This window comes from Lonchura striata, chromosome 5 (assembly GCF_050655825.1).
Source record: "Lonchura striata isolate lonStrDom1 chromosome 5, ASM5065582v1, whole genome shotgun sequence".
In the NCBI taxonomy this organism is placed as follows: domain Eukaryota; kingdom Metazoa; phylum Chordata; class Aves; order Passeriformes; family Estrildidae; genus Lonchura; species Lonchura striata.
In genome coordinates, this window is record NC_140707.1 from 59,999,155 (window position 1) to 60,016,162 (window position 17,008).

A 17,008-nucleotide genomic window follows, 5' to 3' on the forward strand; every position below is an offset into this window, starting at 1 on the left:
ACAAGACTTCAACAGACAATATACACGCCTATTAAGTGACCAATACGTTTATCTATAGCATAGAACTGCTCTCTAAGGCTCACACATTTTAACAAGAGACAGCTCAGCCAAGTTTTCCTGTAGCTCAGTGTGGATGATCCTCAAGGAAAGTAATATCTTCATTGTGCACCATATTTTTAACTATTAAGCACTGCTGCAGCAGCATGCTGCCTGGACTGAGTGATTCCATCTCCAGATAGGACTTGAAACATTTTCCTTAGCTCAGACATTTCTGCACGAAGTTCTCCACCACATAATGCAGTCATAAGCCCTTTCTTTTGTCCACTTAGAAAAACCACCTCCAACAAAAACGTTTCTGAAGTACTTCTATCAACAAGGTGTGATTATGGAGACATACAACATAACAGGTCAGCTTTACACAAATACATCTGAAGAAATATTTTCCATTTCTCCTTCAATAATATCACTATTAGAAATAGATGAATTACACAACTATCTCCAAAACTAAGACATGTCATCAATCCCCCAGACACAGATTTAGCTGGATTTATTCAGGACACCAACTTGCCCTGAAACAGAGTTCAATCTGTCCACTGAGGAAAGTGTTTGTATTAGGAAGTAAATGGGACTTTTTTTCCCCACTTCAAAATCAAGATCACTTGTCCAACATTCCTCTTTAGATTTTACAAGCAGCTAACAAATGAAAAATAGTCATATAAGTTATGGCAGTTGAGATGTCGTTTTGTAAAACTGAGACACAAAGAAAACCAATTAAATCTCAGACGCTAATTCAAATCTCAATAATTGATTCATACCTGTTTCAATAGTTTCTGCAAATTTCTCAAGTCCTTCAAAAGGCTGGGACCCTTCTCCTTGTTCATCTGTCAATTTTTGGCTAAGACACTCTTTTGCAAGCTGCATACTACTGGTCATAAAACTTGACCAATACATAGGCTCAGAACCAGATGCTGTGAAGTAAAATAGGTCTTAATAAATTAAACATGGACTTTATGAAACTATAAAGACAAAACACATCAATATATATTTGCCACATCCAGCAAAGAGATTCAACAGCTTATAAAGAAGTTATATATAAAACAAATTTAAGTTATAATCGCTCATTATAGAATTTACTACTTTAAAATTAACATAATCTGTTTAGACTGCACTGGTAAGATTCTCGTATTTGAATACTCAGTATAAACAAGAAGAAATCAGGTAATCAACAACATAATCAATTTTTAGCAGTGGTTTAACTAATTTAAAACACAATTTCTGGAGTTCTTTCACTATATTGATATGTTTTTGAAGGCATAATTGGCACAATTAATTAAGTCCCATTTTTAAGAATTATTTCAAAGTTTCTTATTCCTCTTGAAACATATCTTGCATGGAGAAACACTAAGGAAGTTTTAAAATGTTATCTTAGCACATTAAAAACCATTTTAAATGCCTAACACAGACCTGAAATTGTAAGTAAAACATAATAAAATCCAAGAGCACAGCAGGTATTAAGCTGAACAAGTTTTTCATCAGCCAGATTAATTTAATTGACAATGCATTCCTATCAGCTAATGCCAAAGCCATTGTGAGCAAATACTATAAAACTGTGGATTAGAAAAGTTAATCAAATTCAACTATCACACTCCAGTACAGGCAGACAAAAATAAAACTAGCTCAAATACAACTGTGTTAAGCAGGCAAAACATTCCAGTTAAGCATTCAGGTCTGGAAACCTCCACATGGGTATAGATGTGTGATAAAACCAGCACCATGGGGTTTTTTCTACACTATTTGGTCTCTTATAAAGCATTGTACATCAAAGAGAACTAACTGGATGCAGGTGAAGAAATAAAGGTTTCTTCCTAACACTACTATTTCTTCAAAGCAATAATCTTACATCAGAAAGTAACATAGCTCCAAACTTTATTCCAGTTAAACAACTACAGATGAAACGTAGAGTACATGTAAGCAAGTAAGTCATTTAAGGTAGCTTGCAAAAGTTGAAAAATAGGTTTTACACATTTTTTTTTTCCTTCTTAAGCTAAAAAAATGTTTTTTTCCACCTTCTCTACACTACAAGAAGAAAACCAAATTGAAATCCTTCAGACACTCAAACAATTTTCACAACTAAAAATGAACTGTATGTTCCACAGAATTTATGGAAGCTTGATGACCAGTAAAAATTTATCACCAGGACAATCTAAAGTAGATAAGTAACAAGCATCTGGATACAGACAAGCTTGAAGAACTCAGACAACCCTCAGCATTATAATCACAGTTAGTATGGATTTAGAGTACTTAGAAGTCATTATTTCACACTGCAACAGCAATTAAATTGCATTTGTTGTTCTCTAAATATACAACAAGATGCATCTTTTAGCCTGAAATAGACAAAGACAGAACCTCCCATAACACAGCCCCCCAGTCTTACACCATGATGTCCTGCTGCCACCCAACAGCCAACTACTAACACTGCCTCAGAGAACTGCAAATAAAACACCCAAAATCTGCAAAAAATCCTTCCCACACTTCCATTTCTATAGGTCTGATACAGCTTGGAAGACATACAACAGTAGGAATATTATAAGCATTTTAAATTATTTAACAGAGCAACAATTAATTGAGTTGACAACCAACTGACAAACACCTGGCAGTTTCTTTTTTTATTAACTCTCAATCATTAATGTATGGAAGCTAAATGACAATTTAAATAAGGCTAAGAATTAACTAAAGCAAGGGTAGACTTTTGACTCTGAAAAACTGTAAAGAATCTCCTTTTCTAAAATCAAAAAATAAGCCTACCAAGCCTTGGTCTTGGCCTGAAGACCATCTCTAATCCTTTTACTTCTAATGCACAGTTATCCTGCAGCAATGACCCCCATGGAACAGATAAAGAAATTGATTGGATAAATCCATCTGTGACTTCCAGAGGTGCATCAGCAGACTCCAGGATCTCATTAAGACACTAGAAAACAACAAAATAAAAATTAAAAATAATATTTTTAATCATATTCGTAATTTTGCATCGAACAAATAAAAACACTTTGACATTACTAGAAAATTAATTACACTCAGACAAAAAAATAGACACTTTCAACTATATCAATTCCATTGCAATTTCACACTACCTAGCTTTTAGAATTGCTCTGTGGTGACTGTAAAATCTGTACTTTTGCACTATACAAAAAAAATGTCTGCTAACTTACTCTTATAAATATGAGAATACTAACAAATTTCATCTGTTCTTTCTTAGGCAGTACTTGAAGAAAACTGAAAACAGGCTGACAGTAAAAGCACAAAAAGTATCTAGTTTCTATGATAGGAGTATGTCATAGTATGTAATTTCAATGTGAAGTTTGCTTTTGATTTTTCTGTGACAGTGGAACAATGGACCCAAACAATCCTCTCTTGCTTTGTAACATACTTGTCATTTATAAAGCATTCCTTTATAATAGCATTATAAACACTGCTACCATCAAGTTGTCCAAAGTATCATACCAGCTCTAATGTAGTAATTTAAGATTTTCAAGTTTTCCACAATCCTCAGAAGACTCCCCTATTGCTCTATATAGGCTTCATTACATCCATACACATTAAACATATTCTTCACACTTCGGCTAATCAAAAAGCAAGTTCCTGCCTGTGCTTTGATTTTAAAATGTAGTTAAAATTTAAGTTCTTAGACAAGAAGTAGTTAGGCTGCCTTAATGAAACAAATCCTAATCTTACTCGCATACCAAATCCAGAGAGTGCAACTTTCCAATGTAAACAATACCCTACTAAAGACTGTGGTTGTAATAAAAGGACAATCTTCAACTGGCAAGAGAAAGTACAGTTTTGACCTTCCTGAGTTTAGAACAAGGCCACTGATTTTACCTGAGAAAATGCTTAAATTCAGCATCGTAAGTTTTGAAAGAAATAAGGATTTAAAAGTTGTTTGCCACTTTTTTTTGTATTTAAAATTATATTCCAATTATATAGAATAATTTTTAAAATGTAACTTTCTGTAAACATATTTTCTTTATTTTTAGTTTTATATCTCCAGGTGCAACTTTCCCATCACATTAACTTGTTGCTCTCCTTATGCTCTTAATAACCTTGCCTTTAGGATTTTGCTTGCCTTGCATGTTCAGCTTTTCTAGTTCCTGTTCCAAAGTCCACTCAAGCAGCAGCAAAAGACAAACTTTAAAGAAACAGAACCTGAACAGTCCTACTGCGAAATTATTCAGGAATCAAATAATCAACTAAAATTCAGTGACATTAAAATTTTATAAAATTAATAATATAAAAGCTCAAAATATTTAAGAATTACAGATATGGCAATAGCATAAAATAAGGCAAAAATAATTGTTAGAGATGAAAACTATTTTAAAATATCACATGTTCATTAAGATTATTTGAATGAATTTACAAATTATTTGCTATAGCAAGAAATAAACTAGCTATCATAATTTCAATAAATCTGACTCAGATGTCTTTTTGCTACCCATGTGCATGGCAATAAAAAGTAAGTGTATTTTAGTACACTGCTTATTATTTTAAAATAGAAGTTTACTATTTAAAAGCAAAAAAACTGAAGCACTCTTGAGCTAAATTGCTTCACAAATAGGCCAGATGTTCCTAGAAGGAAGTAATTGGAGCATTCCAAGTGAAATTTTAAAACTGAAGCACAGCCTTCACATAAGGACTTGTTTCCAAACTATTGATCAACAGTCCACAAAAGTAGTATTTAATGTACACTAAAATTCAACCACAAACTCATGCATTACATCCTGATTCTTCTGAACAACCCACAGCCCAAAAGCCATAAGCTTGACGTTAATAGCCCCAGGAATTCCTACATATCTCTACAATCTATAAACACAATGTTGGCTAAAGTATCTACAGTGCTGAGATGAACAGAAGTGTCCGTAAAAATGGATGCCATGTAAAAATACAGTCATCCTGGTGATTCATTGAGAACAAGGTTACAGTGACTAGGGGGAAAAAAGAGCTGTAGTACTTCCGTGACATCTGCTTTTGCAATCTGTCATACATGAGAGTCACGTGCAGAGAACCTCAAACATGTAATTGTTTACAAGTGGAACAGAAAACTGCTGATCCACAAATGGGGAAGATCACCTAAGCATTACAGTATATTCATTTAATCACTGTGTACACGTTATGCAAACTTCGTTTAGTACTGGCCCATAACTGCTTTGTTATTAAGTATTTTATATTTTAAATAATATAACTTTGACTCGCAAAGAGCGCTCGTTACCCACTAGAGGGCACAACAATTCAATTAAAGCGAGGCAGCCTCACTGCAAGCCTGCCACAGAAAACAAGCTGCAGACACAGCCAGAAAATAAAAGAAGAAACAAACAAGCAAACAACAAAAAAAGTCCACACTCAAACACTGGTACCATTGAGCATTTCTGCAAGCGTCTGACCCCTACCACTTTCAAACATATTTTCACACTAACAACATTAAAAATCATTACCTGAAAACATCATATATTCACATGTACTTTAAAATGTATTCTGTATGGCCTAATACCAATACATACTGTAATAAAAAGGTGGTTTGGAAAATATTAATGCAAAGGACCTAGCTCATGATCTGTGCTACCCTAGAAGTCAGTGACTGATTCACTGCAGTGCTTAAGTGTCCTCATGACAGACACTCGACTCACAGGTAGAATTCAGTAATGCTGGCAATTAAACCAAGAACCTTTACAAAATATAACAAACACAGTGATCCAAAGGTGTGTCTCTAGAGTAGGCTGGAAATATACATGTGTGTATAAATATAGATATATTCAAAAAACATACATGCCAGGACTGGAGTGTGACAGGCCACCTGCTGAGCAAACTCCAGCAAAAATCAGCTTTCTTTTTGTCAACAAGTACTTTCACCACTACAAGACGAGGAGACAATCTTTAGAGGATTACACAGACTAAGCTCAGCATAACACTATCATTAAGAACCAAGATGTCTCCAAGAAAAGACAAAGCATAGATACCACAGGGATTACTTTGTTTTCACCATCTCTAGTAGTCAGTAAACATACTTCTCATTAACTACAGGGATTTCTAAAAGTTTGGGGTACACTAGCTTGTTCTCCCTGAAATATCGGCAGCTATTGCCTTCTTTCAGTTTTTGTTTCCCTTCTCATAATTAAAAATTGTGCAATCCAAGTGTGGCTAGAAAAATGCATCTGTAATAAATGCCGAGATTTTTTTTCTTAAGTGCTAGAATATCAAACAACAGTTTCCAAGATTGAATGCTAATTACGGCTATAACCTTTTACATAAAAGAGGCTGGGTGTTGAAAATAAAGTGGGTGGCAGCCGGGGGCAGAGAATCAGCTGGTCCCTCAGACGCCGCAGGAGCCGAGGGGGTGAAGCGCCAGCATCTCTTACCCACTTATCCAGAGGGACCTGCGTCAAGGAGCCGGTGCCCTGGTAGAGATCCAGGCTGAGCTGTTCCAGGCTGAGCTTCTCCTGCAAGAAGTGGCCCAGGTACCTCTGCAGCAGGTACCTGCAGGCTCTCTTCTTGATGGACTCCGAGAAAGGCCACGGCATGGCGGCTGCACGCCGCGGGCCGAGGCCGGGCGGCGGGACGGGGCCGGGCGGCGGGCGGAGAGCGGCGGCGCCAAGGAGCCGAGCGGGCGCCGCCAGGCCAAGGCTCGCCCCTCGGCGAGGGCTACGGCGGGGGCTCCCCGCTGCCGGGCGGCACCGCCGCCGCCGCCCCTCGCCCCCGGCGGGGCAGCGCTGCCCGCCCTAGGGCGAAGAGGCGCTGACAGGCAGCTCCATCCTCACTCGGACACCGCCGCCATCTTCTCGGGCGCGGAGGGGCTGCCGCAGCCGCGCTGCGCGGGGAAGGGCCGGGGTCCGGCGGGAGGGCAGCCCCTCCCCGTCAGCTCTGCGCCGCCGGCGAGGGCGGCCAGGCCGATCGCGGCCGCTCGCCTCCTTCCTCCCAGCGGCCCCCCGCCGACCACCGGCACCGTGACGTGCGGGAAGTGGCGTCGCCGAGCGGAGGAGGCGGGCGCGGAAGCGGCCGCGGGAGAGGGCGGCGCGGCCGGAAGGCGTCGTGCGGCCGGCGGCGCCGGGGCCGCCTCTCCGGGGAGCGGCCCGGGAAGCAGCGGGGCGGGCGCTGTCCGCCGAGCGGGGCGGCGCCGCGTCCGGAGCCGTGCGGGCCGGGCGGCGGGGCCTCGCCGTCCGCCGGCGCTGGTGGGTGCGCGGCGGGCGTGCGGTCCGTGGGAGCGGGAGGCTCGGTATCCACCTCCCCTATGGCCTTCAGCTTCCTTCGAATTTGTTTGTGTGTCGGCGGTGGGATTTGGCAGGAAGCGGCGGATCCCGTGGAGTTGCGGATCGGATATTGGCAGCCCCCGTTTCCTCCCGGCAGCGGTGCTCATTTGCCCGGGAGCTTTCCCTGCTGCCTCAGGCGGGTTCCACAGGTGTCAGCTGCGGCCTCCCCGCGACACTGGGACCCGCGGGGCCGCTGCCGGAGCCGCGGTGATAGCCCCGCTGGGGCTGTCCTTTTGTACCACTTGCTCGCGAAGGACCAGCAGCCTGTGTCTCTGGAATGGATCGGCAGTCGTGCGTAAAAAATTAACAGGAGCTTTATTCTTTAGTGACTGTAACAAACGGCTGCCTTTAATTCCGAAGGTCTTTGATAACCCATTTAGTTCATAGACTTTTCTAAGTTTTCCTTAAATGCGCCAGCAATAGGGTTTTGTTTTCTGTAGCTACTGATTTAGCTTTTTGCAGGCATGACTTGTCTTCCTCCTACACTCTTGATCAGCAAAGTGCAGAATTAATGACCACTGGATCTTAACAGAGCCCTATACCACAGAATGCAAGTTAACTTGCCTGAGAAAAACTAGGGTCAGTGATACTGATACCACTTCTAAATGTTTATATAATCTTCTTCAGCCCTTGTTCTGAATATCCTATGTTTGAGTTCTCTAGACTGTCATTTCATGAGTTATGGAAGTCACTGGGTCTCATAGTTTCCTTTTTTTTTTGGACAATGTTAAATACATTTGTTTAAAATATAACTTGTGTTTTATGGTGTTATATATTGAGTGTAGTGGTATAATAAGTCTAAAATAAATGTTTTTATATGCAGAATGGAGACTGATTGCAATCCTATGGAGTTGCCCAATAATACAGGGTTTGAAGAGGATTCTGATTATAGAGACTTCGAAGGAACAGACGTGAAAGATATGAGACTAGAAGCCGAAGCTGTTGTAAATGATGTTTTGTTTGCTGTCAGCAACATGTTTGTGTCAAAAACCCTTCCCTGTGCAGAGGATGTGGCATATATCAATGTGGAAACCAGGGAAAGGAACAGATACTGTCTGGAACTCACTGAAGCAGGACTCAGGGTAAACTAATTTGTTTGTAATTTCTTAAACTTCTTTGTTTTGAACAATGACCATATTCAAAAGGTGCCTAGAAAAATACTTCACTGACAACCACACATATCGGTCTTGTACTTTTATGAAAGCCTGATCTACGTGTTTTCTTCTAGAAGAGGGAACTTTAGCTATTTACTTCTAACAAAGCAAGAAGGGAAGTTAATAAAAAATCAGGATTTTATTTAAGACACAAAATGGTGAAGATAGAATCAGTAATTTGTTACAGGTATGTAAATTTTTGGGTTTCTCAGGTACCCAAAGAAATCAGTAATACAACGTCTATACAATTTTTTTGCACCATTTTTAATTTTTGCACAGACATGTAGATGTGAGACTTCTTTTCAAAGTATGTATTTTACTAACATTCTGAGTTTTGGACAAGAGGTATTTGAAATTGTCTTAAATGCTGTATAACCAGTAAGCTCAGTAGTAGAAAGCAGAGACTGTGATTTTAAATTTGGCATTTTTTGTTCTTACAAAACATTGTACTGTACTACCCTGACTGGAAAAGTTAAATGTTGTGCTACATGTACCAAGGTGACATCACCACAGAAATTTAACCACCCAATTCTTTGTTGCAGGTAGTAGCTTATGATTTTGATCAGACTGATGATAGACTGCAAACTCCATATCATGAAACTGTCTACTCCTTGTTGGACTCTCTCAGCCCTGCATATCGAGAGGTGTTTGGAAATGCGTTACTACAAAGACTAGAAGCTTTGAAGAAAGAAAGTCAGTCATGATTTACCCAGATATGAGGAAGATTTAGTGCCAGAAGGAATTATTATGAAGCACTGAGATCTTCCTTACAAACTGCTTAAGCTTCATTTCTTGCATTAACGTCTACTTTGTGCTACTACATTATTATATAACATTTATTTATATGTTATAACAAGTATATTATATAACATTTTGCTACTGTGGTTTTGCATATATCACAAGATTATTAAAAGCCAATTTTATAAATAGAAAAAATTCTTAATTTTACTTTCCGTTGTAAATGAACCTGTAAGTTGCTCCATACAATGTTCAAAAACCTTGGTCTCTTTTCCAAGTCTTAGTATTCAAAACTAAAAAAATAGCTACTGAATGTTATAGATATAAGTAGTAATTCTTTGTGTATGTGTTTACTGATAATTTTCATGCCTTCTTTTTAAAATAGAAGGTAACTACTTGCTCCACCCAGTTAATGAAATAATTAATGAAAAACTTCTGCAAAGAATTCCTGCTTGATTTGCTATACATAAACATGAAAGTTGTCAGCTTTGTAGCTGGAAAGATGGTTCTTCAACAGTTGAGCATTGCTTATATAGTGGCAGTATCTGAGTTAAAAGCAAGGCTCAGCATTAATTGATCTGTCCTTGTCTATGGCAACCAGCAAGCTCCAAATAATACACGAGATGAGCTGCTTATATATGAATGTATTGTCCGAAATGCAAATGATTAAGCACAGAATTAATGGGCTACACATTTCCTAAAAATGATGTTATCTATGCTATAAATATGTATGCTGTACTGCAACTGTTTGAGAGGCTTGGAAGGCCTGTTTACTACTTTGAATGTGTATTTACATGATGTACAGGATATACTCAAGAGTATTTTTGATTCAACCTTTACTTTCTATAATACAGGACTTTGGTACTCCCAGTTTTCACGTTTTCTCCCTCAATTGTACAGTGTCCTCTCCAAATGACTACTAAACTAAGCACTGTAATGTTAATTGCATTGTATTGGTTTGAAACCAAAGGCTGTATGAAATTTGCTAAGACTAATACAAACTGGAAGATATAACTTGTATTTTGTACTTAAAAACTGGTACAACTCTCTTTATAAATTGTTCTGCTATAACTTTTCAAGTATGTACTGAATGGTAGACTTTTTAAAAATTAGAGTTGGGTAGAAATGCTTGTACAGTTGAACTGACATTCTGTGATATTCACACTTTTTGTATTATTGTGTATTTGTGTGTCTTTATTTAAACAATCCTGCCATTATTCTTTTATGCTTTTGTGACAAGTACAAGCAGTAGCTTTTTTGGAGCCACATTTAGGGATTTATTGGTTTTCACAGATTCCAGTGACTTCAGTAGAGCTATGCTGGCTTCTATCTGCTGTGGTTAGTCATATAGATCAGACAAGCCTAGCAGAGCTTTTGTAATGGCTTTGAGTTAGCAGTGTGCAACTATGACAGGAGAACTGTAATTAGTGCTTCTGTTTTCAAGAGCTTAACTTCATAGTTATTATCTTTTTGGGTTGAAACTTCTGAAACTAGTCCAGTGCCCTAGGGTATGTTTCCATGCTCCAAAAATTGTTCATAGGCTCTCTTTTGCACACAGGTCTGTGGCACGTGGTTAGTCCTCTGTGAGGAGAATGTACTTCAGCAAATTTATATTTGAATATTTTTCCTTGCAACTGATTTACTTGTTCAATTTCAATGACTAAAGAATTAAATAAATGGACCAGTGTGTTGAAGTTTTCTTGTGTGGCGTGGAGCTATTGCAAAGTTGGGAATGAACAACTGAAATCATCATGCCCTTAGAAAAATCACAAATAGCTGTGAACTACTTGGAAAACTGTTTGCAACTTCTATCAGCTGAAACTTTTTCATGAAACAGCAAGGTAAGGTATGTGATTGTAAAGGACTTGGACCAAGTGGAAAATGCCAAAGTAATATTTCATTACTAAATTTTGGGATTTGTTTTTGGTTTGTTTGGGGTTTTTTGCATTACAGGTCTTTAAACTGCCATTTTGTGTGCTTATTATAAGCATACTTTCAGAACAGGTATTTTGTAGGTGTTAACAGAAGAAAAATGTGCTATTTCCTAAACTGTATTGCAGAGTTAACCCAAAAGTGGGACAGCAATGTCATTCCACCACTTCTGGGTTACTGAGGATGAGCAAAATGCTCTCCCATGCCTGTGCTGGGGCATTGCTGCCCCTACGGAGGGAACGTCTCTGCAGCACTGAGGAGGGAGAATTTCAGGTCTCCTTCAGCTGCCGCTTGTTTCCATTGTCCGGAGCTCTGAGTAAGTGCTGCTGCTGTAGCTGCTAGTCTGTGAATCGCCTAAGCAGGCGCGTAGCCCGCCTGCTGTGGGAACGGACGGCAGATAACCTAGTTAACATCTATTTTTGACTCGGTTCGGAGCAGAGTCCCACACGGAAGGGCAGCACCCCTCCCGCTGGCCCGGCCCGGGCCGGTGCTCACGGCGCCTGCGCGCAGCGCGCACCGCCCGTGCCGGGGCGGCGCTACGGGCGGGCGCCCCCGGCGGCGGCCGGGGGAAGTGCGCCCGCCGGCGGTCGCGCGGCAACCGGCCGCGTCCCGGGCGGCGGCCATGGAGGAGGCGCCGCGGGGCCGCCGCGTCTTCCTCAACCACCTCGACTCCTTCTGCGGCCGCAGCATCGGCGAGGTGACCGCGGGGCTGCTCCCGGCCGCGGCCCCCTTCTGCCTCCGGCACCTCCGCCCGCTGCGGAGCCGCGGCTGGTCCGCCGGGAGTTCGGCCGGGCGGACAGGAGGCTCAGCTGAAATAGCTGCTGAGGAGGGGCACCGGAGCAATGAAAGGGATAAGATGGAGTGAAAATAAAGAGTAGGAGCAGGAGGTGGGACTAGAGGAGGGTTGAGGCAGCAGGTGAGGGCTGTGGAGGGCGATAAGCAGCTCCCGTGTGCGGAGGGCAGCCGAGAGCGGCGGCCGGGGCAGCGGGGCTCGCGGCGCCTTCGCTTGGACACGGCGGACAGCGGCGAGCCCAAACGCCCCAGCGGGGCCTGGGCAGCGCTAAGGGCTTCCCTTCGACCAGAAGCCGTTTCTGAGGAGCACCAACAGGAGCAGGGCTGGTCAGACGGTGCTGGTGCCTTCTGGGGATTACTAGAAGTTGTGTCGGTCTCAATAGATGTTTGTGTAAAAATTGTGTGTCTTGTATATTGCAGTATTTATCCACTTGTGTTGTTGGGGCGACGCTTGAAAGCCTAGAAGAAGAAGAGGGAGATGAAAATGATTCCGTTGTTGAGGTTCCCACAGGGGGAATCTATGAAATAGTGGGTACTCTTTCTAAGCCAGAGAGTGCCAATCCACGTTTTGCTAAGGAAACATATACAGTAAGTATGAGTCTGATTTCAGATTGCCTTTAGACAACATTAGAAATATCTCAGGTCATGTAACATGACCTGCAATAATGAAATGGTCTTTTGTTCCTGCTGGAAGCTGTATGTATCTGATTTATTCCTCTGGCTTCTTCTCTTCTAGATTTGACACAGCAAATAGTAAAAGGAACTCAGAAAATAGATTATGTCCTCTTCATAGCTTTTTTAAAAAAATCTATCTTGATGATCCACAGGTCTGCTTTCTTTTCCTCTCAGAGCTTATACTTCAAGTATCTCTCATCTTCTTTTTGTCTTTTATGCCCATTTGAAGGTAGTCGTGCTGGAATCAGTTAGTGTCCCTCTTAACTGTTCACTGAAATCACAGCTTTCACTAGCACCTAATTGTTCTGAATACCTCCATCTTCATATGAAGATGTGTATGTCCAGAGTTTAATTAACTAAAGGAGGCTAGCTCTTGTGAATGTTTGCATATTGCTTGATTTAGTTTTCTGAAACTAGCAATTGCCTCTGTCTCAAGCTTCTTGTTATAAACTGGTTATTATTCTTCTTATTGAAGAATCTCTTTCAACATTTGAAAATTTTGATTCAAATGTCTATGCAGCTGAACTGTTCAATCAGGAAATTATAGCTGGCATTGTTTAGTTTTAACTCCTGCTTTTGCCCAAAGTGTTTGCTGGATTTGCTCGAGTAATAAGGATAATCTGCACTTAATAAAAATTACAGGATGCTATCTTGCAAGGAAATTGACATTTTTTATGTCCTCTCCATTCTGCCAACAGTTAGTTGTTTAAAATACCTGGATAAGTAGTAGATATTTTCGATACTCACAAATGCACTAAAAATATGTATCCTAAAATACCATTAAAAGTCCATATTTTTGATCTATGTTAATGTATACTCCAAATTAGAATTTTTGGCATTTAATTTCCATTTTATCATCTTTCTTGTTTATTTATGACAGGTAAATGTTTGATAATGATCTTATGAATAATTCCAATATCCTAGTGTTAGAAAACCACATTCTGTCCAGAAATTGAACTAGAACAGGACTTTTTTTTTTCTCTAGTGACAGAGTGTAACTGTTTTTCCCTCAGGTCTCTTCTCGAGAAACACTCTTAAACCACTTGCTTGAGTGTGAAATTGTTTTATATAATATCACTGAGGATGCAAACCAAATTGAGGAAGCAACGTGGGCTGCTTCTGGTTAGTATAGCTTTACCTGAACAGACATTTTGTTTCTATGTAGCCACCAAAACTTGCCATAAATGTGTAATGAAATCATCATGGATTCACTTTAATATAAAATTGGGTTCCTTGATGGAGAAATGCTGCACAAATTGTTTGGATAAATAGCAAGGAACCATGGAATGCACCGTCACATTCAGAAGGGAGAGAAGCTGACATGGAGTGGTCCAACTCTTTAAATGGCACATCTGTGTAGGCAGTAATTTCCCTAAATAACTGTCAACCATCATCTCATCTGTTTGCATCAGGAGGTGGATAGAAAATTTGCTCCTGTGATATTCAAAGAACATTTCAATACTTTATATAATAATTTTATTTTTCTTAAAAGTCCAATATGAATATTGCTAGCAGTCTTTTGAAAACTTTCTCCTTATTGTTCCAAATTCTAATAGGTAGCTGGAATCTTTTTATGGTGAGAGTGCAATATGATTCTTTACATGACAGCTAAACTAATTATGCTTTCCTCTTTATAGTATGAACACTTAGACCACAGAATATTTTGCATAACAAAAAATTCTTTATCTTGTTTGATATTAAAATAAACTTTGTTTGCATTCAGTAGCTTTTTTATCCTATCATGAAAACTCCACACTTTTTTATTTTCTTTCAGTATTTCAACAGTCATTAAAGATTAATTGTTTCCTTGTATAGATTGTTTTGTTGGGGATTTTTCCCCCAAAATATGTAGTTCTGTGGTAATTAGGTCAATTCCCAATAATTTAATTCTTTATTACCATCATTTCTCTATTTGTTCTCTTTCCTGATTTTTTATCTTTATTTTGTATTAACTCAAAGAGCATTTGCTTAAAAAGACATCACATAGAACACTGGTATGAGTGTCTATACAGGACTTTTATATAAAAAACAAAAATAGAGTGGGAATAATACAATTTAAAATAAAATCCTTGCTTTCATTTTAACAGCCCTACATAAGGAAATTGAGACTTTTGCAAAACAAAAGTTATTCATCCTCATTTCAACAATAATGACCTGGGCAAATACTAAACCCTTTGACCCTGTAAGTAATATCAAAACATTATTTTTTTTAACTAGATGTTGCCATTTAATGGAAAATAATCATTACATTAAATTATACAATCTATTTCAGGTGTGTACTTCAATGATAGCTGGTAAAGTGAGTGGGTCTTTAGGATTCTTTCACCCTTAGCCACTACTTACTGCCAAAATTGCTGGGTGAAATTCACTGACAGAAAAGTTTAGGCATTGAGCTATAATACAGAAAGACATAAGGAGTTGCTTGGTCAAGAGGCAAGACAAATGCTAACTACAACATGCACTGTCTTTCAATCATCAAAAAAAACCAATGTTAACTGCATATTTAATGAAAACCATAATTAAAATGGATACATTTTTATATTCATATATGTAAAATATTTTCAGAAGCCATGTTGGGTGCTTTGTAGTATGCTATTGCAATTCTTAAATTCAGTGTTACAGATATAGAGTTTTTTCAACCTAGTGTAATGCTATATATAATAAAAACTAATGTTTTTTTAAAATATAAAAAGTAGTTAAAAATATTTTACTGTGAAATTTGAAATTGAACTAATGACATTTTCAAATTCAAGCATCAAATTCAGAACCCTGAAGAATTTCAAATAAGGACAAAGTTAAAACAGATTTTAAAATACTTCTAAAGAATTTCCTCTGACTATCTAGACCTTTAAAAATTGCTCTGTTTTAGGAAATGCATATCAGTCACCTTTTTTTCTTCATAGGAAGATCCTGAGGCTCCTTTTAGTGAAGAATATTCTAACAAAAGAAAGTCTCATTCTGGCTTTATGGATCACATAAATGCTGAAAAACACATTATAAAACTCGGGAAAACTGTATGTATATAACTTTTTTATAAAAATAAGCTGCTTTGTCTTCTCATTTAGAGCTTTATCATAGTAATGGAATTTATAAACCATTTGAATAAGTTTTAAGAATATAATATTGTCCTTATAAATATGTATGTTGCAAATTACTAATAAAATATAGTAACATGGAAAATACTATAATGTTCTTTGAAACCCAAGTGTCTGCATAATATAAATCCCAATATTTTTTTTTTTTCCTTCGATAGGGAGTAAATCATGCTAATCTTAAAAAAATACTGTTTCTTTGGTTGTACCAGAGACAATCAAAGCTGGGGCTGGTGCAAAGATTTGAGGAAGAAAGATTTTAGAGGAATGAGATATTAGTGCAGCTCTAAAGAATAGTAGTATCTTTAAATATTAGCAACCTATGTTATTATCACAGCTCATTTAAATACTTAGATGTTCTGGCCACACCTATCATGTCCCTGGATCGTTTGTGCTCTTGGAGCAGAGGCCTTGTTGACTTTTGTTCCATCCTATAATTCACCTTAAAATCACAGCCATAAAGCTGACACAGAATAGCTAAAATATATTATGAGTTTACATGTTTTAAAATCCCCTCCTTCAGCTTTGCCTGCTTTGGTCTGATTAGATCATTAATCTTACTAGAGAACAGACTATGCCTCCATTTGTATTTAAGAACTATCATTAAATAAATACCAGTAGTGGCTCAGCTTGCAATTCAAGAAAATGGAATCTGTTGTCATGAGTGATGGAGTAGTGAGGAGGTTCAAAGACAACAAAATACACTGGATGATGAAGGTGTCACTTGGTCATTCTACTTCTGTGTTAGGAGTCTCCCATAATCAATATAATTCAATGTCCAGCAAATAACAGATTTTATTATGAAAGAACTTTTCTCTGGTTTGAGCATATATTTCCTGTCTTATGTCCTGCTGAGGAAATAGCTCTAGAAATTACATTCTGTTCTACTGTGGATCTAAGAGAAGAGAATACAAATAAAAATTTGGTTTACAGCTTGAAAAAGCATTAGTAAATTGGTTTTTCTTTTACTGTGCTAACATGGATTTGTAAGACCATGGGATGATTTTCACACCTGTAGTGTTAAAAACATGAAAATCTTAAACAGCATCCATCAAACCTTGTGTTAATTTCTGCCACCACTTAATACCCAGATAAATCATTGACAATTTTTCTGACTAGTCCAAAGTACTGAGTCACTGCATACCGAAAGTGTTTATATAATTACCTTCTAAGTGTTTGCCAGGCTGCACATCTGTTGAGAAGACAGATATGTAGCAGTACATGATAAAGCAGCTTGAATATTTTCAATACCTACCTGCTGTAACCCTTTCAAAAGGAGCCCCTTTTCTGCAGAACTCCAGTGTCAGCACAGTGGGTATCACTGCCCCTC

The 17,008-nt window shown here is 38.8% G+C and overlaps 3 protein-coding genes across 18 annotated transcripts in view; 2 read left to right on the forward strand and 1 right to left on the reverse strand.

Moving 5' to 3' along the window:
• Positions 1 to 6,647, reverse strand: part of ATG2B (autophagy related 2B) — a 45,159-nt gene extending 38,512 nt beyond the window's left edge. For all 3 annotated transcript variants that reach the window (XM_085580686.1, XM_021549703.3, XM_085580685.1), the window contains exons 1-3: positions 6,408 to 6,647; positions 2,806 to 2,968; positions 816 to 968 (exon numbers count right to left, since the gene is read on the reverse strand). In XM_085580686.1, coding sequence (XP_085436812.1) covers positions 816 to 968; positions 2,806 to 2,968; positions 6,408 to 6,569 — 478 coding nt within the window. In that variant the 5' untranslated portion in view covers positions 6,570 to 6,647. The remainder of the gene's footprint in view (positions 1 to 815; positions 969 to 2,805; positions 2,969 to 6,407) is intronic.
• Positions 6,648 to 7,080: 433 nt separating this feature from the next.
• Positions 7,081 to 10,881, forward strand: GSKIP (GSK3B interacting protein). 4 transcript variants are annotated; one of them, XM_021549705.3, is made up of 3 exons: positions 7,081 to 7,217; positions 8,119 to 8,377; positions 8,992 to 10,881. In XM_021549705.3, the coding sequence occupies exons 2-3, from the start codon at positions 8,120 to 8,122 to the stop codon at positions 9,151 to 9,153; spliced, it is 420 nt and encodes a 139-aa protein (XP_021405380.1). In that variant the 5' UTR covers positions 7,081 to 7,217; position 8,119; the 3' UTR covers positions 9,154 to 10,881. The 4 variants fall into 4 exon arrangements, with proteins under 4 accessions (XP_021405380.1, XP_085436818.1, XP_021405379.1 ...); XM_085580692.1 differs by having other exon boundaries at positions 7,093 to 7,221; XM_021549704.4 differs by lacking the exon at positions 7,081 to 7,217 and adding an exon at positions 7,224 to 7,586.
• An 801-nt stretch (positions 10,882 to 11,682) lies between these two features.
• The window catches only part of AK7 (adenylate kinase 7), a 28,048-nt gene continuing 22,722 nt past the window's right edge, over positions 11,683 to 17,008 (forward strand). For 5 of the 11 annotated variants that reach the window (XM_021549622.4, XM_031504917.3, XM_085580697.1 and 2 more), the window contains exons 1-5: positions 11,683 to 11,816; positions 12,332 to 12,499; positions 13,600 to 13,708; positions 14,674 to 14,768; positions 15,490 to 15,600. In XM_021549622.4, the coding sequence (XP_021405297.3) occupies positions 11,742 to 11,816; positions 12,332 to 12,499; positions 13,600 to 13,708; positions 14,674 to 14,768; positions 15,490 to 15,600 (558 nt within the window). In that variant the 5' untranslated portion in view covers positions 11,683 to 11,741. Of the gene's footprint in view, positions 12,007 to 12,053; positions 12,247 to 12,331; positions 12,500 to 13,599; positions 13,709 to 14,673; positions 14,769 to 15,489; positions 15,601 to 17,008 lie in introns of those variants that run through there. The other 6 variants (XM_085580705.1, XM_085580703.1, XM_085580704.1 and 3 more) reach the window with 5 other exon arrangements.